This window comes from Lampetra fluviatilis, chromosome 29 (genome assembly GCF_964198595.1).
Source record: "Lampetra fluviatilis chromosome 29, kcLamFluv1.1, whole genome shotgun sequence".
In the NCBI taxonomy this organism is placed as follows: Eukaryota; Metazoa; Chordata; class Hyperoartia; order Petromyzontiformes; family Petromyzontidae; genus Lampetra; species Lampetra fluviatilis.
Window position 1 is genome coordinate 4,735,712 of NC_136303.1, and position 22,313 is coordinate 4,758,024.

General features: G+C 42.8%; 1 protein-coding gene across 3 annotated transcripts in view; it reads left to right on the forward strand.

Moving 5' to 3' along the window:
* Window positions 1–22,313, forward strand: part of SORL1 (sortilin related receptor 1) — an 89,493-nt gene that overhangs the window by 36,361 nt on the left and 30,819 nt on the right. For all 3 annotated transcript variants that reach the window (XM_078870032.1, XM_078870033.1, XM_078870034.1), the window contains exons 13-29: window positions 671–849; window positions 3,670–3,856; window positions 4,730–4,852; window positions 5,137–5,222; window positions 6,042–6,214; window positions 7,744–7,875; window positions 9,634–9,725; window positions 10,293–10,542; window positions 11,716–11,854; window positions 12,409–12,546; window positions 13,886–13,999; window positions 15,570–15,692; window positions 17,060–17,188; window positions 18,239–18,358; window positions 19,442–19,570; window positions 19,948–20,097; window positions 21,610–21,747. In XM_078870032.1, the coding sequence (XP_078726158.1) occupies window positions 671–849; window positions 3,670–3,856; window positions 4,730–4,852; window positions 5,137–5,222; window positions 6,042–6,214; window positions 7,744–7,875; window positions 9,634–9,725; window positions 10,293–10,542; window positions 11,716–11,854; window positions 12,409–12,546; window positions 13,886–13,999; window positions 15,570–15,692; window positions 17,060–17,188; window positions 18,239–18,358; window positions 19,442–19,570; window positions 19,948–20,097; window positions 21,610–21,747 (2,402 nt within the window). The remainder of the gene's footprint in view (window positions 1–670; window positions 850–3,669; window positions 3,857–4,729; window positions 4,853–5,136; window positions 5,223–6,041; window positions 6,215–7,743; window positions 7,876–9,633; window positions 9,726–10,292; window positions 10,543–11,715; window positions 11,855–12,408; window positions 12,547–13,885; window positions 14,000–15,569; window positions 15,693–17,059; window positions 17,189–18,238; window positions 18,359–19,441; window positions 19,571–19,947; window positions 20,098–21,609; window positions 21,748–22,313) is intronic.

A 22,313-nucleotide genomic window follows, 5' to 3' on the forward strand; every position in this document is an offset into this window, starting at 1 on the left:
ACAAACCCATTAGTAGAGTTAAATAGGTCAGCCCGGGTGTGGTGGCCAATGCTGACTGTCTAGCTCCTTTATAGGCAAGAACATGTGCTGGGGTCAGCAACCAAAATAACAACCTCACTATTTCAAGAGCCGCAATGCCCTGTGGTGAATGCAGAGACAGTGGTTTTTAATAAATAATGTCACGTAGCAGCTCCTTAGCTGCAGGTTGCTGACCCATGGGCTGGTGCATCACACAGATGAGTGAAACTCCCAAACCCTACCCTCGCTGCAGGCTGGCAATGAGAAGACGGTGCAGAAGTGGGGTTATGAAACCGTGTGTGTAGGTGCGCGTACCTGAGTGTGTTAACCTTTCGTATGAACGGGGTTTCCCCCGTACAATACAGGTTTTTTTTCCACTCGTAAAAAAAAAACATTACATTTTCCTCCTGAAAAAAAGACTTTATACTAGATGAGGCATTACTCACGAAATAAAAAAAATGGAAATATTCGTTTGCGTTGTGATGCAGCGATACATTCATAAATGTGTTGCATATTTACATTAGCATTTTGTCCTAATGCCACAGGCTCACTGGTGGTAACATCCCACGCGCTATCGACTCAAATCCTTTTACTTGGCACCAGCTTCTGACGGTTGTGTGTCCGCCCTCTTGCTGCTCGTGCCACCCACCAGGTTCAGCACCGACGAGGGGCAAACGTGGCGAGACTTCCAGTTCTCTACGGAAAACATAACGGTGTACGGTCTCATGACCGAGCCAGGCGAGAAAAGTGCTGTCTTCACCATCTTTGGATCCAAAGCTCCAGCAGCGCACAGTTGGCTCATCCTGCAAATCAACATGACCTATGTGCTTGGTAAGTAGCGCACGGAAAGGCTACGGACGGTGCAAAAGAAGTCACAACGTACATCAGATTCGGAATATTTATTCTGGACGAATCCGATGAGCTATGAAGCTCTTCTTTTTACAGATGTCCAGTAGGGGCGGTTAAGAACGTTACAACAGCAAATGCAAAAACACAATACGAGTGCAAAGTACAAAAAGGCAAATAAATCGGCCAAAAACATACAAATAAAACTAAATCATCCCCATCCTACCATGGGCAAAGACCACTGAGGTATTAACTTATTTTTCAGAATCGTCCTGGCCACAAGTGATAGCTCAACAAAGTGTCATATCGTGTGGAAATTAATAGCAGCAAAATAATCTAAATAATCTCAATGCATGTTTATAAACATGGAGGGAAGATCCGGAGAAACGTGACCCTGGGGAGAACATGCGAACTCCATACAACAGCAATAGATGTTCTTCATAGTGTAGAGGTGTATTGGTACGGATGGCAAACAAACACAAGGGGCGTGGTTATGGCCGTACGCTGAGAAGGTGCTTACATCGACGTCCGCACCTGCCATCCCCCACGGCCCCCCGGGGGGGGGGGGCGAGTGCTATATAAGGTGGTGAGCCAGAGGGCTCGGGGTCGAGTGTTAGCTTTAACCAGCGAAGATTGAAGACCAGCTAGAGTAGGCCCTGGAACTCCCCTGGCTCGCTGTCCTTGTCAGGACCGACCAGGGAAAGCCGGTGGCGTGGCCCCGAGAGCCCAGACCGAGGTTCTTATAAGAGCCGGTCTGGAGACTCAGGGTGCCGTAAATCCCAGCTTGACCAGGGCTGGGATAGATAGCCTCCCTTAGCTCTGTAGTGGAGGACCTGGGAGCAGGCTAGCCAGGTTAGACGTTGGGTCTCCCTGTTAGATGGGTGAAGGGGCCGATACCCCTTCAAGTGTTGTGTATCCCCGTTTCTGTAAATACTTTGGTGTTAATAAATAAGTGTGCCTCCAACTACGTCATCCAAGCCTCCTGCAACTTACTACAATAGTAACTGCATTTAATGGATTCGGACATCCATTGGGGGGTGGGGAGGAGGCTTTATCCCACCTAATAGTAGCTTTGTGTGACTCATTTTGGCTCTTTGAGGAATCCTTTCAACTTGCTTCATATGTGTAAACAGCTGGTGCATTCCTTGAAATTGTCTTTTAATCTCCTTGCAAATGTTGTAACTTTAATTTCAGCAATTACAGTCCTATGTTAAGCACTATCCTGTACTATTCAGCAGAGGCAATGCTATTGTTTACACCTTAGCATATTGTTCACACCTAATCTCTATGTAGCATATGGTATTCCCTTGATATTTTTGTATCCTATGAAAAATTACTTGAAATTTGGCTCGAGACATTCACCAGTAATGCATTTTAAAGTGTAAACATTGGATATTTTCTTCAGCAAATTGTAAGTAGAGGTGCTTTAGGAGTTTGTTAATTTAGCAGTAGAACATTGGAATTCCTGTAGTTATTTAATGTTTAAAATAATAAATGAAAAATTGAGGTTTAAAATGTTGGCGTCTAAAAGGCATGGTACAACTGTACTCTGACAAAACACACCCATTTGAAAATGCTGGCCAGTTGCCAGCAGTATTACCGTTCTTGCAACTCACTCCTGTGAGCCTCGCGCATTGACAGTGAACTTTAAGAGCCGTAAAGATGCCTTAGTCTCATTCTGTGAGCTTCCTTCGTCGATGCGAAACCCTTACAATCGTAAACGTGTGTTACAATGTCACCTGGTCCGATGCTAGTCAACTTATTATTTACATACATGTCTAGAATAGGGATTGGAAATTGAAGTTTTCGTGACTGCAGGGATCCATACTCTTTGGTTCTTTCGGTAAAGTCACGTAGGTATAAAATAAATTAAATCACGACGTTTCGGGCGCAACACAAGCGTCCGTCATCAGGTGGGACTACCACAGCAAGAAACAATTGCTGAAGTGGGCAAAAGGGCTGCCGTGACAAGAGGCTATATAGGTAAGAGAGGGGGGAGGAGCCAGGGAGGAGAGATAGAGAGGGGGGGTGTGGGGTAGGGGAAGTGGAGTGCTGCTAGAGGGATTAGGAGCAAGGAAAAATGGGGGGGGGGGGGAAGTGGGCGGGGCTGGGAGTGTGAGGCTGAAGAAGAGAGGGGGGTGTGGGGGAGGTGAAGTGGAGCGCTGCTGGACTTTACCGAAAGAACCAAAGAGTAGGGATTGGGAATTAAAATGTAGCCATGATATTATCGTCTGCTGTGTTTTGGTGTCACAGTACCCCTTGCTGGTGGCGACAAATGCAACATATCAATACAAATTGACGTATTTGCGGTACACTGGTGCAGCATAACACACCGGTCCTCATAAAACAGTCTAAAATCAACATTTTATCCACAAATCTGTCTTTAATTAACCCTGTCGCCAAGTCTTTGTCGAGATTGAAAGGTCTATTCAGTCTGCTGAGACTTGCTAAAAAGAGGTCAATATTGACCGTCGATTTGCGTTCTGTTGAATCGAGGAACCGTCCGACCATGTCTAGGGCACGTGGAGTCAAATCTGCCTTTGGAACACAGAGCAGCCAATTGTGTCATCAGGCTGGGTGCTGCTATATGTGAAGCATGATGTTCAGCCGCCTCGTATAACATTCGTCTTCCGACCGCTTCGACATCCCAAGAACTGATTTTGGCGCACTCTCCCACAAGATTTTTCAGCCAAGGGGGGTTGCGAATCGCGGGAAAGTAAATAATTATTGCGCAAAATTGTGCTTTATTTTTATATCGCGCATCATCGGTGTAACCGCCAAATAAGTTCAAATGTGCATTGTTAGGTTCTGCCTGCTTGGACGAGGACTACAAGCTTTGGTCGCCAGCAGACGAACTGGGAAATGAGTGTCTGCTGGGTCGCAAGACCGTGTACAAACGGCGTACCGCCCACGCGCTTTGCTTCAACGGGGAAGACTTTGATCGGCCCATCATGTCCTCCAACTGCTCCTGCACACGTGAAGACTTTGAGTGGTACGTGAAGTGCGGTCGATGCTCGTTAAAATAAAAACGTGCAATTTTTTTTTATTTTACGGAGTTGTGTTGCATGCTTGGAATTCAGAACTTTGATGGACAGTGCAGATTTGTGAACCTTCAAAATCTATTCAGCTGCGAATTTGACCAAGAGATGGCAGCACTGCAGCTGAATTCTTGAATATTTCGGTAGAGCTTGGAGTGTTTTCTTCTTGTACATGTGATATTTCACAGCGTACTACAATTTCCTCCTACATACCAAATACTCATGAATGGAATTGGCAAAATATCCGAGAACAGAACCTTTCTGATAAAGATTGTTGAGACTCACTGAGGCATTTGTGGATTAAGGGATTTATTATGAATAATAATCTTAGAATTATTATAATGCATTACATCACAAATAGAGGCAATGCATTGGTTACTTACCTTCCGTCTTAATTTACATGTTATAACAAATACCTGGCCCCAAGAAAGCTGTCATTACTAGTATTTATTTTTCCCCTTGTTTACCCAGGAAAGTCTCACAGAGTATTGCGACTCTTTATCATAAAGGTCCTGCCATGTGTCCATCGTAGTGGGCAATTATTGCCGTGCATGTGATCGCAATTGAGTAATTGGTGCGTGACTTTTCAAGAATTGTAAATCCCTAGATAAGAATATAGATCGTTAAATCATTGACTTAGAATGTCACTGTTACTGTCAACTATACAACTATTCATTGCTAAGTAAAATAGTGCAGTTATTGTATGTATTTATATTGAACTTATTTCGTTACCGTATATAGCCAACCGTTCTAATCGGAGGTGCGGGGGGAAGGACAGCAAACTAAATAAACTCACTGAGGCATGGTGTCATGTGATTCGTTTGTAGTGACACGGGCTTCAAGCTGACGCTAGAAAATGAGCAGTGTGTTCAAGACACAGACTTTGATGGAGATCCGTATGCTCCACCTGTCAACTGCCCTGCGGGTACCATGTACAGGCAAACCAAGGGGTGAGAGTACATTGACACACACAACAAAACACAATCTTCTAATTTCAAACTACAGTCAATACTATAATTTATTTGTTAGCCAGCATAATGCCATACATAAATGATGCCGACATATAAAATGTTCAACTTATTCATTATAAAACAAAGGACTTTATTAAAATGCCGCCCACAATATGAAAATGTGTTTTTTCTCATCCTGTCGTATCCCTTGGCTCTTGAAAAACAAACCAAAAGCTTATAAAGAAATGTGTTTTTTCCCTGTGCGTGCGCGTTTGTTTGTTCAGATACCGTAAGGTGTCTGGAGACACGTGCAGCGGAGGAGACATGGAGGGAGTGCTTGATGGAAATCTTGTTCCTTGCCCAGTCATGGGTGGGAAATTCTTCACATTTCGTCGTGTCGTATATTTCTGTAATGATAATAATAATTTACATTTGTAAGGCACATTTCACCCGTAGATCGCCAATGCGCCCATGTATGGAAAGCAGAAAATAAACAGAACCATGATAAATAGCCAGAACTGGGGGGTCAAAAGGCCAATTGAAAGAGGTGAGTTTTCAGGACAGACTGAAAAAGCTCGAACAACTCTTTATTGTCTTGTTGCCAAAGGCAAGGCTTTCTATAATCTGGGAGCTGCACAGTGGAAAAAAGCCTGATCACCCCAGGAAATGAGCCTTGGCCTCGGAGTCCTTAGAAGAAGGCGATCCGAATATTTCAGGGACCTCATTCGAGTATAAAAATTGATCCGCTCCTGTAAATATTGTGGGGCTAACCCATATTGAGAGCCTTGTAGCACAACACATGTGCATTCAGTATTGTGAAAGTAAAACGTTAACGATCAAAAGCACTATTTACAAATGTGGGTATAACCTTATTTTTCTATTCCTGAGTAGTGGGACACATACAGCCTTGTCATCGACTGCTGGATGAGGAGACTGTATGAGGAGTTAGGACGGCCCTTTGCCATGCAGGTAGAGGGGTTCTATTTTACCATACATCAACAAGGCTAGTCGGTGAAGGTGGATAGCATAGTACCTCTGATTAGCACACTTGGCTACATACTGTGCGAAAGAAGTTCAACATACATAGTATAGTGCACTAATTTGTTTTTTTTCACTGCCCTCTGCTGAGCCCACCTGTGGCTCCACGCAAGTGAAATAACGGTACCTTGCCCGTGTTTTATTTCTCTAGAGGAGCGCGAGTTCGTCCTGTACGCTCGGCGCACGAGCATTCACCGGTACGACCTTGCGACTGGGCTGGACGAGACCTTGCCACTCACCGGGCTGCACAGTGCAGTGGCACTTGACTTCGATTACCTTCGCAACTGCCTCTACTGGGCTGACATAGCCTTCGATACCATACAGGTGATCTTGAGCAAATCTCACAAGCTACATTTTTAAAGCTGTGTAACTAAAGTTGAGCACGTTTATTATGCATCAGCTCTGTCCATTTGTCCGAAAAGATAAAGGGCGGTATAACTCTCTTGAAGATGGTCCTATATGAGCGAGACTTATAGTGTAAAGTGGGTGTAATTAGGGGACTCTCCCTTTTGAATTCCGGCCTTGTGGGTCAAAGGGTTGGCGATCAGAGCCCCTTTGGCTCATTACGGCCTACGCACGCACTGCTTCCTGCGCTCCTGGCAGGAGCTGCCGATATCGCTAATTAATCATTTGTGAGAGCAAACATTGGAAAGTATTATATAATACATGCTAATGAACGGGGTTTTTTTCAATTTGAAACAAGTATCCTTTTGGACTGGTGTTGGCTTTTTTTGTCTATCTGAAAGTTTATTTTTTTGTTCAAGAAAACTGCATCATCAACAATTACTCTTATAATGAGCGTTTATGAGTGTGTTCAGTTATTGAATCATGCGTGTGATATTCATTAATGTACAATTCACGTAATTGTTATGCTCATGATATTGTGTGTTTACACACAAACACAGTACCAACCGTGTGTCTGTTTAATGTCTCTCATATAATCTGCCCTAACCGACTTAATCTGCAGGCAATTTATTGTTTCACGTTGATTTAAGTTTGTGCAATTTTTTCAACTTATTGATAGTTATTATTGTTCTGTATTCTTTTTGCTTAAATTTTGTACTTTATTTTGTTTTGTTGTAAGTTACTCTTGTAAATGAGGCTATTGTGGTCTCTTTAAGTTCTCACCAGGTTAAAGAAAATCATCTAAAACATTTAATTCTAATCATGTAAACAAACGTGTTCAATTGAGAAAATGTGTACTCTCTGGTTCTTTTGGTAAAGTCACGTAGGTATAAAATAAAAATAAATAAGAACGTTTTGATTGCAACACAAGCAATCATCATTATGCTTGTGTTGCAATGGAAACGTCATGATTTATTTTTTAATTTTATTTGCTACCTACGTGACTTTACCGAAAGAACCAGAGTATGGATTCCTGCAGTCATGAAAGCTTCAAATCTAGATTGAGAAAATGTGTTTTCTTTTTTGTAATTTGGCAAAAAAAATTCAAAAAGCACAAGCATCTTCTTGGTTCATTCGGTAAAGTCACGTAGAAGGGAAATAATAAAATAATACAAATAAAACATAATCAAATTATACAATAAAATAATACAAAAACATAATAAAATTATAAAATGGTATTATGTTTTATTTTTATTACTTTATTATTTCCCTTCTACAAATAAAACATAATAAAATAATACAATTTTACTGTTTTATTTTTATTATTTCCCTTCTACGTGACTTTACCGAAAGAACCAAGAAGATGAATCCCTGCAGTCACGAAAGCTTTAAATCGAAATCTAAAGCACAAGCACTTGCACAACGCTTAGACAAGGTAGATATCGTATGGTGAATCGTGAACGGAGTGAAACGTAACGTTGAGTTCCCTCCTCTCTTTTCTCCAACAGCGCCTCTGCCTCAATGGTACTCTGGGACAGCAGCAACTGTTGAAGGAGGGCCTCAAGAATGTGGAAGGGGTTGTGGTTGACCCCAACAGCAATCTCCTCTACTGGGTGGATGCGGAAGCCAGGCACATTGAGGTGCATAATCGAGGTTTTTTTGGGTTAGATTGCGTAGATATGTATTCTTAGGTTTTTTCGGTAAAGTCACGTAGATAAAAAAATATTAATTTTAATTTTTTTGTTTTGTTTTTTCGGTAAAGTCACGTAGATAAAAAAATATTAATTAAAATTTTGTATCTACGTGACTTAACCGAAAAAACCTAAGATTATGAATCCTTGCAGTCACGAAAGCTTCAAATCTAGAATGCGTGGATATGAATGTAGTTAAACCCGCCACCACCCGACAGCCATTTAGTAAGGTTTGTCATGTGAACAAACACGTATCAATTTTCGTTCCTAGTTCAGCACACCGGTGTGTTGGAGAGTAAACCCACAATATTTACAATTCAAGTAGGACGTTTTGCCGGTAATTACAACCAGCCTCATTAGGCGACAGCCAGAATTGTGAAAAATCATGTTTTGGTCTTAAATTGAGGGATAAATGCGATGTCGTCACTTTACGAGCCAAGCGGGTGTGAAGGCCAGACAGAGTTGGTGGGCGGGGCGTTAATGTGTTCATATAAATTACAATGAATATCTATTATTGGTTGGGTTTTTCATTGAGGTGCTTTTCGGGCTTTACTTTTGAGCCGGTCATTTGCGATAATGGAGCTAATGATGCTTCGTGGTTGTTAATTGTGGCATAGATAGATCTATGTATTTTCTCGATTGAAGCAGTCAAATTGTCGAATCTCACCAATGAAAAGGTTTTCAATCAACGTTCATGTTAATAATTTAAAGTGAAAAGCCCAGACAGGTGAAGTGTAGGAAGTAGATTGCAAGTGAGAAATCAAGAGTTATTTCGACTGAACCACCAACGCATTGACTGTCAGATGTAATATTACGTGCCACTGATGTATAATTTTTTTCCTGAGTGACCGTATTCGTGTATCGACAACATATACACATCTTTTACTCATAAATTATAGAGCATAGCATCACTATTGGGTAGCGAAGTGTCACTTAAACTCACTTGTTGGAATATGTTGTTAATGAGTTTAATGACATTTCTATGGTTGAGCGGACATCCCTTCATCAATTCGCATCCACTGCTGGATAAGGGCTTTCCCATCACAGTGTGGGTTATGGGCATTATTTGACATACTTTATTATGCTGGTCAGTGCGGATTCTGGTGTGGAGCATAGATTTTGGGAGCATAGAAGTACAGTTTATACTGTATCCTATAACACCTGTAATGCATGGTGGTCACCCATGCAGGTACAATATTGTAGGTTTTCAACGCTGCGTGGCTTGCGAAATCTGACAAGGGCTCACTGCGGTTGATTTGGTCCTGGGCACTTATCATGCATCAACGTTTCATGTGAAATTGGTGTTGGGCAATTCTTCACGGCTTGCGTGGAATGAGTGATTGCTTAACCTTTGTAGCTGAGCGTTATGTACCAGAGCGTGTGTGGCATACATTTTGTATGATCACAAGGGGTCTCTGTAACCAATAAAATGCTTTCCGCATTTGTAATCCGCGTTAGACTTTGAAGCAGAGGAATCTATCATTCTGCTTTCACCTTCAAGTTATTTCACACCTTAGGCGAGCCCCTGGTGTTGCTGAAGGCACCACAACTCCAACTCCCGTTACTTCCTAAAGTGTTATATTTTTAAGCATCAGACTGATAAGTGAAATAGCATCGTTTAAATGATATGAAATTTAATATTTTTACGTTCGAGGTCTCGGTATGTGTCGTCTTTTTGAGGATTGAGCCAATGGTTTGTGTTTGCAGGTCAGCAGGCTGGATGGCACTTACAGGAAAGTGATCCTCAACTCCACTGTGCTGGAAAAACCTCGTGGCCTCGTTCTGGTGCCCAACAAAGGGTCAGCAAGCTCATTGTAGTTTTTGTCACGTGAATTATATTTCAATTGGTGTCACTAATAATATTGCAGTAAAACCTTGGATTGCGAGTAACTTGGTCTGCGAGTGTTTTGCAAGTCGAGCAATTTTTTAAAATAAATATTAATTTGATAAACGAGCGAGGTCTTGCAATACGAGTAGTACGTGTATACGCTGTCTGTCGAGCGTCACGTGATCACAACTGATATGAGTGCTTTGGATTACAAGCACGTTTCTGGAGCGATTATGCTTGAAATCCAAGGTTTTACTGTATTATCTTATGATTAACACATTACCCTGTTTGAGCCAAACACATTTTTTTGTATCTTAATTGTTTTAATTGTCAGCGTGAAGTTACAAAACAAGTATCCCTGGTGGGATGAGGAGGAGGAGACTGCATGAATACGCGGTTCTTTTGGTTGGTAGTCCCGTTGAATCGCATAATTGTTTTAATATACATAAAAAAAGATATAATGACCCCCAGTTTTCAGGATGGAGAAATACTTCAGCCGTTTCTCTTACTTGCACTGTCGGGTTGCTTTTCCTCCCAGGATCATGTTCTGGACAGACTGGGGGGAGGTGAACGCAGGCATCGGCTCCAGTGACATGGACGGCCAACACAGCAACAAGATCGTCAATAGCAATGTGCGCTGGCCCAATGGAATAGCCGTCGACGGAGAGACCATCTACTGGACAGATGCTTTCTACGACCGCATCGAGCGTGCCTCCTTCGACGGGTCCAACCGCGTCGTTCTGATCAACAGCAACCTGCCGCACCCCTACGCCATCGCAGTCTACAAGGTACAGAGGGGCCTGTGTCCTGTAGCCGACCAGGTGGCTCTGCTGTCGAGCAAGACACGCTTGGTGTCAAACTCGGGAGTTTGTTACGTTTATTGGAGGGGCGGATGCGCCGAGTGAATTTATGAGAAGTAAAATATTTTTTTACGAGTAAAATTTCCAAAACAGTAGTGCAAGCTTTTGATGTATGCGTGACATACATGCAATCTTAATGTAATACATTCGTGATAATCTGGTCTTATTGATCAGAAAGGCTTAATTTATGTCTAAACCAGGCCCAAACTTTAAGCACACGTCACGTCACAGACCGCGAAACCCTAAGAAGCTCCAGTGCTGTGGTGTGAAGTTAGTTTTGCTTAACCGAAGGCATGTGGTGCTTGCTAAATGCAATTATAAAGTATTGCGTTAACTCAGCCTTCTCAACAAGGTTTGTTTAAAGGTAGCAAAGTTAGGCAAAGGATTAAATTAGTTGCTTCTTGTTAGTTTACTCACATTTCACGAATTAAAAAAACAAACGTAAGTTGCAAAGTTGTTGGCAGTGAGGTATATTAGAAAGTGAGATGTTTAGCTGCATTAAAATACCACACAACATTGAGCCTTGCCTCTTTTATGAGTGGGCATTGGACAATATTAGATTTTTTCAGTATAACTAAAATAATGGTGTTCACCGTCATCCACTCTACACGATCGGATGTTTGTCCGTTGGATCTAATACATTGCCAGCCACATATATCACCGCTTCATGCTTTGTTTGGGACGTACCGTGTTCTAATATATTGGTGTCTGGCTTGCTCTTATTCATTCATCACACATAGTCAGCTAAGAACCGTTGCGCCAAACGTGTGACCTCTTGCGACAGCATTCGCATAAACTGCTCTTGGCTGCCATACACCGGTGTCTCGTGATTTGTTTGATCCACGGATCACGGGAGGGGGATGGGGGGGGGGCACCACGGGGGGTGGCGCCATTCCTTTTGAGGGTCGTAGTCGTAGATAATTTGTCTTACTTGTGTTGTCGCTCCATGCATTCTCTAACTTCTTAAACAATAATGCACATTCAGAAATTAAAAGCGCACTTCGGTGCTTGTTTTATAATCACGGAGTAAACGGCAACGAGGAACGGCTTTGCTTGTTTATCGCGAGTATTGTGACGCGTTGGTGGGGGGTGTTTTAACAGAGCGACGTGTACTGGGACGATTGGTCTCGCATGGGAATCATGCGAGCAAACAAGTACGACGGGTCAGGCGTACAGACCCTCGTCAGCCGTGCCCCCGGAATAATGGACATGAAGATTTTCTACAGGGGCAAACAGAACAGTGCGTACCCAACGGCACATAACATTTCATGCAAAAGTAGCAGCAAGGTTTTTTTTGACGTGAAATTTATTTTTAATGGCACCCATTTCTTGGGGTAGAGAGAGGGTCTTTGCCTATCATCTAGCAGTTCACCAGCATTGATTCTAGATTTGAAGCTTTCGTGACTGCAAGGATTCATATTCTTAGGTTTTTTCGGTAAAGTCACGTAGGTAAAATTTTTTAAATAAAATAAAAAAAATTATTTTTATTTTACTTTTATTGATTTTAATTTTTCACCAGCATTGGTTTCAACCAAGTCTGCTGACTCTACCGATGAGACACTTTGTGAAAACCAGTCCAGAGGTCTCCTTGTTATTTATATCGATCCTAGTAAAATTATGCACTCCGAATAAGCCATGTGGCTGATGGGGATGTGTAACAAATGCGTTTATATATTTTTCAAGTGTGGGAACAGGTACATGAAAGGAGACTTTATCGTTTACTTATGTAATTAGAATTAAACAATGGTGCGAATTTATTTATTTATGTTTGTGTTTGCGGTTGTATTCATGCAGTGACGACTTCTTGTTCGGACAAGAACGGTGGCTGCACTCACCTCTGCCTGCCCAAACCAAATGGCCGAACCTGCCAATGTCCCGACGGAATGTCCTCCGTTCAGCAGCCTTCTGGAGATTTTATTTGTAACTCCAGGGGTAAGCTTGCCACAACATAATATATCATGCAACTCTGTCATACCCGGTCAAAGTAAAAAAACATGTTGAAGAAATGTATGCTATATTACGTACAAATGTTGTAATAGAAAGTGATTAGGTTGTTACAGTATTAAGTATATTTTTTAAACAACTTTGCAGGCAGATAATGCTCATTTGTGGCATTCACTCAACATTATAAGGGAACCTTAACTGTGGTAATGTGGTGGGCACGATAGAGTGGATCCTCTTGACTTAAAGCTTTCGTGACTGTAGGAATTCATACTCTTTGGGTCTTTCGGTAAAGTCACGTCGATAGAAAATAATAAAACATCACGACGTTTTGATCGCAACACAAGCAATCGTCTTCAGGTGAAAAAATACAGCTGTATTTAGAATTTTTATTATTCATCTACGTGACTTTACCAAAATACCCAAAGAGTATAGAGTGGTACCTATTGTTTGTATTATCCGCTGAATTTATGTTTTTCGTAAGTTATACATAGATGAATGCAGATAACGCGATAGATTTGTGACTACTTGCATGCGAATCCTATTGATTAATTGAAATGATTTACGGTGATTTGTCAATCCATTGCTGGATAAAGGCCTTCCCATGTAATGTTGGTCATCTGGATTGCGTGACCATACTTCACTTTGCCAGCCAGTCCGGCTTGGTAAAGGGAAAGGCCCACCCGTCAGTGACATTCCCTGTGGCTGGGAATATTAAAACTATTAATTATGTATATTTTACCAGGTAAGGCCCACTGAGCTGTATAGCTCTTTCAGACGAGACCTGGCTACAAATGAAACCTTAACAAAGTGACTCGTCATGTGGAAATTTACCGCAGCCAAATACTCTAAGCGCATGTTGTTTCTAAATGTTTAGGGAAAAACCGGAGGACCCAGAAAATCAAATTGAGGTCACCATGCTTCAGAGCACAGTATGATAACCACAGCTGCGCTATTCCTCTCCTAACTCCATATTCTTTGTATAAAAATGTAGAGAATAGATAATAGAGTCCATCCCTGGATGATAGGATTTTCTGTGGTTTGATTTTGGCTGCATGTTCCTGGAATATCAGAAAGTAATTCACTTGACGAGAGGCTCTTCACAACGCCGCGATTCACATTTCAATCACGAGAGAGTGTTGTATAATACTTAAAAAGCATGACCATTTCATCTAGATATTTTCTTTTTTTACACAATACCTGGCGGTTATATGCCGAAGAGCTGCGTTAGCGTTTTAACTGCTGATAGACAAAAAACAATCGAAATGTTGGAACAGTGTTACAGTATTTTTGAGCCGCGCGAAAACATGTTTGTTTTTTCACCCCCCAGAGCTGGTTTGTGCCGAAAGCCAGTTTAAATGTGCCAACGGCCGCTGCATAAACATCCTGTGGAAATGTGATCACGACAATGACTGTGGAGACTTCAGCGACGAAGCAGACTGCCGTAAGTATTTTTTCTCAAGCGAATGTTGTGAAAGCTGCAGTGCTTCTGTGTAAAAAAAAAACTAGCTCCGTGCGGGGTGATCCTTTTCAGTCAAATTACATTCTTCGTTTTTTCTCAATTCGTGCCCTTTTTTCTTCTTCTTCTTTGAAAGAGGATTGTGTGGGGTCTTCTGTTTTTTTAAAGAAAAATGGCTTTTCTGCAGAGGACATATTTTGTGTTGAGAATTTACTTTCCAATCGCATTGGTTAAAAATCTGTAACCCCCATTTTTTCTAAAGTTCTGTTCATGCAACCTTTCCTGTGGGTTGTTGAAAATACCACATCATAAAGATAGTCGTAAGCACAATTAAAGTTTCACTTCTATTATAAGTTGCCTCATGCTTTTCAAGAGTTGCTTGGTGTTATTTATGCTATGGTGCAATGTCACTGATTAGCACGGTGAGGCTATATAGGGTGCCAAACAAGTTCTACATCCATGCTTTCATTGGCACATAACACATGCCTTACAGTGATTCCTCGTTTAACGCGGTAGATGCGTTAGTGAAAAGTGCCGAAAAACGCGTTCAGTGAAAACAATTCCCCATAATAAATAATGTAAAAGGTGGGGATTGCAAGATACGATGTACGCACACACTGAAATGAGATGAGGGAAACGTCGCCGTCTATCGTATCATTGCGCGCGTGTGCCCAGAATTCCGATCACCGCTCAGCCACGCAGCTCAAGAAAGTAGCTTGTCGTCGATTGCTCAGAAATGGCGTTATAACGGACACGTTTCACGTTATAACGGGACATTCGTTTCACGTTATAACAGAGCACATTCTGCGATGTGCGGAAAGTGTTCCCTCATGGAAAAAACACATTATAGCAATAACATGTTGTGTGAATACGCATTAAGTGGGGACTTAACATATTCAGAAACTCTGCCAGTCATCATTTCCATAATATTGAATTAGTAAAAGGATGTTGAACATTCATTGTGATTTTGTGCAATTAACTGTATTGACATGCCAAATACTTACTTTGAAGACCTGTGGTAGATTTGTTATCACTGAGCAAACAGCCCAGGGACTTGTGGCACTGTAGGTGAACTTATGAGCTTTCGGCAAAGCACATTTTGTTGGCTTTCACTTGCACTGCCACTCTTCGAAGACTGTCCCAGCAGGAGCGTCGTCGGATGATGAAATTGAACCATGTGGAAAAGCACGTGTGGAAAATCTTTTGCCTTCCCACGCAATGTTTAAAATGGCTCCTGCAGAGCACCGAGCACAATGAAGTGCGCATGTTGTGAAAAGGTTTCCTCTCGGCGCTCTGCTTGCAGCTAAATCCTGCTGGCGTGTGTAAAGGTAGCGTCTGTAACCTAAATGCACAATGGTCGTGTTCACGAAGCCTCTGGTGGGATGCACAATTGAAGACGGAAGCTCGTGTTGCCTCCGAAACTTCGTGATTTTTATTTTACTTTTATGAATTTTAATTTTTTGCCTACGTGACTTTACCGAAAAAACCTAAGAATATGAATCCTTGCAGTCACGAAAGCTTCAAATCTAGAACGCACAATTGTTGTTTTTTCCAGCACTCGGGACGTGCGGCACAAATCAATTTCGCTGTCAAAACTCGGGCCGTTGCATCCCAATGTCCTACAAGTGCGATCAGGAGGACGACTGTGGAGATAACAGCGACGAGCCAGCTGACTGCCGTAAGTGACGTGCCTCCACACTCGCGCCTTGACGGACGTTTTTGTGCCAGCTTCCGCAGTTGCGTTTCGCACCGGCAGATGTTCATGTGTCTGTCCACAGCACCTGCCTCCACCTACCAATGGCTTCCTGCTCTTTCAATAACTCGAGCCCTTCTGATATTAAAAAGAACACTGTACTTTGCATGCACTTAATTAAACTGTATTCGGTGTATCTTTTCAAGAGTTTATTTACAGTGTGGAATTACAAGTGATATTTTATTACTCGTTCATGTATTTTGTTGTGTTGAGTAGTCGCTGTCAGTGGTTTTAAATTAAGGTTCAGTATCTGTCCATATTTTTTTTATATTTATGACAGATTGCAGTCGTCAACACCTATCATTTTCACAAACGACAAATATAGAATGAGCAATTAGAAGAAAGAGGTGGGGAGAAATGTCACGTCTGCCTTTACAAACTCATTTAAAAGAAGGAAGTAATGACAATAGCTCATCCTTTCTGTTCTTTTTACATGTTATTGGGAGATGGAAGTTGTTCTGTATCCAAACCATAGTGATTAATGCTTCTTGTATAAAGATAAATAATTATTTCTGTACTTAGTAAAATTGGGGTTTTTTTTCCATTGCTTGGAGTGCTAAAGAGGTCACCACATCTGCTACCATGAGCTCATGTGTCGTGTAATTTGTGCAGGGAATTGCCAACATATTTTCTGCTTTAATAAAGAAACTAAATCTTTTTTAAGGTCATTCATTAGAGTTGCCCATTGTGTGCCAGTGCAATTGCCTCCAATTGAAAGAAGAAAAACACCGACCGTACATTGAATATGAGCTATAGACATAATTGACTACAGCATGGATATCAAGAGAGGTAAAACGAGCAGTGGAAGATTGCGAGAGGGATGACGATCAGAGTGATGGTCACAGTTAGACCATCAGAGTTTGTAGGCCACTACTGGAAACGAGCAACTATTTTATTAGGAAGCCACTGGAGCTATGCACTTTTAAATCTAGATTCAAAACTAATTTCTTTAAAACAGTTTTTTATGTTGAGTTTATTGACCCTCCCCCGCACCTCCCAATTAGCACGTTTGGCTGCGTAAAGTGTGAAAGATGTTCAACATGCATACTACTGGGGAAAGAAGGAAATGTAATTCAATTACAATGGTGGGTGGAAGGGGTCACCTTTGCCCAGAAGTGCGAAGTTTCAGGCTGACAACAACAGCAATGTCAAGCTTTAAAATGAACTAACCCCTTACCTAGATCTTCCTCGTAAAAGAGAAGAACAGTCTTGTCTGGGCTTTCGCTTGATTTAAGTCACGGACATGGTGGGATTGTTGCATTCTTCAGTGTCGTTTCATCGCTTCCACACAGCTCACCAGAAGTGCCAGGCCACGGAGTTCTCCTGCAGCAACGGGCGCTGCGTCCGAAGTGCTTGGCGGTGTGACGGAGACAACGACTGTCATGACTGGTCGGACGAAGTCAACTGTAGCAGCAGCCAGGGTATGGAGTGCGCCGCGGTGGCTAAGAGATGTTAACTGCCTCGCCTTGTATACAGGAGGTCGTGATTTCTATCCAAATCCAGACACCTGTATATTTGGAGTTTGCATGTTCTCCCTGTGGTCGTGTAGATTTTCTCCAGGTCCTCTGGTTTTTCCCTCCACTTTTAGAATCAACATTAGTTGTAGAGTATTTTGCTGCAATGGCTTCTGAAAAAGAGCTATATAGCTTAGTGGACCAGAGCTGGTAAGTGTAAAAAAAATAGGATGTGGACGATGCAATACAATGTGCACGTATGTGGACATGTTCAGCCCTTTTGTCAACTCAGGGTCTCGTCTACATTCAGTGGGGTCGTGCGGCTTTATTTGACCTTGGTTCATATCAGATCTGGGGTGCATATTTGGTTTGAGCCTGGATTGTGTTTACACGTGGGACCACCATGCACGGCAGGTTGCTCTAATTATGCCAAATTGCCTGATGAAGCTGGTTGTAATCACCAGCGAAACATTCTATTCGGATCGTAAATGTTATGGGTTTACTCTCCAAATACACCAGTGTGCTGGACTAGTAACTATTTGGCATGTGTTTTTTTACGTGACGAATCTTACTAGTTGGCTGTGTCGGGTGGCGGCGGCAGCGGGTAACGACACATTTATATTTATGCGATCAAACCCAATAAACCTTTATCGTGGATGCTATAGGCTGTGTTGTATGGTCAAAATAACCTTCATGGCACAGGGAGGCCCTCGTCCAGCAATGGATTGACAAAGGGCTGTAAACGTACATTTTAAAAAGTCGTGAATGAGAAGCCATGCATTCGGGTTCTCACTTGATGGAGTACAGGACAATGTTTTATCACGTTATCGTGACTCAATCTTTTTCATGGGCGAAGGTGTTTTCTGTGCTCTGTGCGGCAGCGCGCTCTTCTCCACCTAGTCCGTATGCGCAAGTGACCGATTGGAGAAGCCCGCGCGCACACTTGGTCCGAGCTTTGTTTTCCCACCTGAAATTTGCGTCGAAATTTGTGTCGAAAACGTGTCCCCCGTGCTCAAGGCAACATCTCGTGCTCTGCGGACGGATTCCAGTGTCCGAGCGGTCCGTGCATCCCCCGCCGTTGGCTGTGCGACGGAGACAAGGATTGTCTCGACGGAGCCGATGAACAGCAGCAATGCGGTACCAGACCTCCCGCCGCGTGGCGCTCTATGCTGCACCAACCCAGTGTGAATGTGTCCTCTCGGCTCTAACAACCATGTATTGGCAAGCTGAGAAAATTAGTTTTTTTTGGAAATTTCCCCACTGGTGTGGAGGTCTGCCTTCCTAGTCCTTTTTTAAATCCTTTATATTAAGTTTGCTTGCTTGCTTAGGACCGTGCAAATCTTTCGCTCGTTTTTTAACCCACTTCCCGTGATCCAATCGAGCTGACATTTTCCACACAGACTCGTTGTGCGTGACAATTCATTTTCGTGAAAAAATATTTCCTAAATTTTACACTTTAGGGAATTTTTTTTAAATATTAAATTACCAATTACTTAATGCTGGCAGACAATCATCTGACCCATAGGTGGCAGCCATCTCAAGCCAGAGGACGAGAGGACTCTAGCCGCCACGCATATAAAGGATTTAGAGTGAAAAACTTTGTTTTACGGGTTAATTTTCTCCCACTTAATCCTGTCCGGGGCGATCTCCACGTCCACACTCTCCACAAGTCCTCATATCCTAGTTAATCACTTCAGACCGCCTCTTTTAATTAGGCCTGTCTCTGTCTGCGCCCTGAAATTTGCACGTCCATCACAGGTCTTTCCCCGTGCCTCCTGTTTGCACAGTTGACTGTACAGTGCGAAAGAAGTTCAACATCCATCAGAATCTTAATCTTTATTTAGAGTGCAGGAGAAATCCGATGCGCTATGAAGGTCTTTTTCACAGACGTTCCAGTATGGGTGGGGTCGACAAGTTACAACAGCATACATACATCTTCAATGTGGTTTTTCTTTATTCTTAGGACATGTCCTAGCCGTCTAAGTCGACTTTCTGCCAGACTATAATTAATAGTAATCTGGGGAATTGGTTGATCTAACTGCATGGGCTGAAAAGTCACTTTCAGTAGAATCCATTAATACATCTGCTCTGAGTTTACAAAATGGTGGGCCAGACTTTTACATTCAATGAGATTGCTCTGACCACAAAGTGCTTGAGGTTAAGTAGTGTTGGTTGTGAATGTGGTTTTGTGTTTTTTTTTACGTGGCATACCGGGCACAGGGGATAGACAGTGCCCGCCCTACGATTTCAAGTGCGTTGCATCTGGCCGCTGCATCTTGGGGTCGTGGCAGTGCGATGGCGAGAGGGACTGCACCGACGGGTCGGATGAAGTCAACTGCACCGATTCAGGTCGGTCGGTCCCGTGATGCCCGTTGCACTTTGGCGTCTGTTTGTTGCAGAGTAAATGCAGTGATTGAAGCAATAATACACTAAACTCAATTCCGTTGCATGAAACCCGATTGAAGTAAAACAAAAATGCACAGTCCCACATCAGGTAGGTAATGACTTAAAAACCAATGCTTGCGTTTTTTTAAATTGGTAACTATTGATACAACTTGAGTGATCCTTCCTCTGCAAATAGTTTTATTTTCGCTGATTATACCGTTTTTACGTACGTCTAATTAGTCATTTTTCCTGCTTGTGACGTGCACGTTAACTTTTAAGCCGGCTCAAAAGGTTCTCAAACGTGGGTGGAGGGTGTGACGTCTTTTCATTTTTCTGTTCAGGCGGCTTGGTACCCCCGCAGCCAACGCCGGGCCACCTCAACTGCAGCTCCTCTGAGTTCCAGTGCCGCAGCGGGGTGTGCATCAGCCTGCACTGGAAGTGCGACGGTGTCGACGACTGCGGAGACTACTCCGACGAGGCCAACTGCAGAGGTGAGAACGATATGCGATGGCCAAATGTCGCAGCCTTCTTATGTTAACCATTTTTCCATTTTCTTGGTTCTTTCGGTAAAGTCACGTAGAAGGGAAATAATAAAATAATAAAATAAAACATTTAAAAAACATAATAAAATAATTCTCACGACGTTTCGGCCACAACACAAGTAGCCGTCCTCAGGTGAAGACCAGGTCTGTCGGGGAGACAGAGTCTGAATGTCATTCAGACGCTGTCTTCACCTGAGGACCGCTGCTTGCGTTGTGGCCGAAACGTCGTGAGAATTATTTTATTATGTTTTTTTTCCCTTCTACGTGACTTTACCGAAAGAACCAAGAAGATGAATCCCTGCAGTCACGAAAGCTTTAAATCGAAATCATTTTTCCATTCCGAGACGTCTGAAAATTGCGGGGTTGGATACCCCCCCCTCCTTTCACCGCTGAATCTCGGAACACGCGCAAGCGGTTCAGCGTTAATTTGAGTTAGGGAGGCGTTGCGCCGTTGTTATTAAAGACATTGTACCCACTGCAGAGAACTGTAGCGACAACGACTGCACTCTAGCTGGCGCCAAACCATTCCACACGCCCTCCCGCATGGCCTTTTGGGAGCATCGGTTCCGTAAAAAAGTTATTTAATTTTAGTTCCGATGACGTGCACGTACATAATCGGAAGAAAAATGTATAACATGCACTTACGTCATTGGAATGGGAAAGGGTTAGTACTCTGTCGAAAGCAGGTCCATGGCTCAAACTCCTTTTCACCTATACCATCCCTCTCCCCGCCCCTCCTTCCCCCACCGCCTTGTAGCGCGACACTCCATCTTGCGGTTGCAAACTTTAACTCGGGCAGGCGAGTTGAAGTGTTTTCAGCCTTGCCTTCAGCAACAGCGCATGTTGCAAGACACTCTTTTCCGGATGTAGCCTCACGTCGCAGCCAGTGCACAATGTCAATCATTTTACATAAAACAACCTTTATAAGTTCAAAAATTAATTCTGAAATTAGGTTTATTTCCAATATACTGTGAATTCAAGGCCTTCCTACACTCAGTGATGAGGGTTGATTGACCAAACTTCACCAGGTTAGTTGGTGCTAATTGGAGAAAGGAAAGGCTCAGGACCAGTTCAGATTTTCACCGCCACTGATGTTGGCTGTAGCTGGAAATGAAACTCTGTAGCCCCGTAGAGTGCAGTGTATTAACCAATGCTTTATCACTCGCCTCCATTTCCTCACGTAATCCACGTTATTGCAAAACGATTCTCGAAGAAAGTTCAGCCGTTAATTAAACCACGTTATTAATTTGACAAAAAAATGTTGCAGCTTTGCATAAACAACATGGTCACCTCTCAATCTTTCGCACCTCTGATTCGCACGGCTGGTTACGTACGGTCCGAAAGAAGTTCAGCGTGCATACAAACATCCTGTATAATTTGTCGGAGAGTTAATATTTTTGTTGCTGCGACCGTAGCCATTGCACGCTTGAGTGAGTGTGTTTCGTTTTGTGACGACACTAGGTTCCGGACCAACGGTGGCGCCACGGTGTCTCCCGCTCTTCCAGTTCCAGTGCAGGAACCACCGCTGCGTCCCCGTCTGGTGGAAGTGTGACAATGACAACGACTGCGGGGACTGGTCGGATGAGGACACCTGCCCCAGTAAATTGTTATTTCGAGATTGCGTCGCACCAACGTGTCCCAAGAATAGGGGTACAAATTATGAAAATTATAATAAAAACAATGATCCTGATTTATTTTTAATAGACGTGCCCCTGTACGCTGGGGCGTCTCGGAGCACTTTACATTGCATCTCCGCTCACTCAATTATTGGAAATGGCACCTCCATTTGCAGCTGTCCGTGTGGGCGCAAGGTCGCACAGTCATTGGTCTGTCAGTAGGGGGCAATGATTGCAATGTATAATTAACACGGAGTAATTTACAAAGTAGATGCCCAGCCCTGAAGTGGTTTGCTCCACTGTCATGATAGGTGAAGCAAGCAGAAACATTTGCTGCCATTGTGCTTAATCTAAACACACCTTTGCATTCTCTTAAGCTATACCCGTGCACCCCTTGCTAACCTGAATTACTTAATGCCATTTGTATCCTTGGGCTTGTTTTATGCAACTTTACCAATTTTTTTTTTCGTGTGTCGATTTTTTTTTGCTGGAGTGGCTCTAACCTTTATGTTTCGTTTCTTGTCCTTCCCCCGCACCTCCGATTCGCAT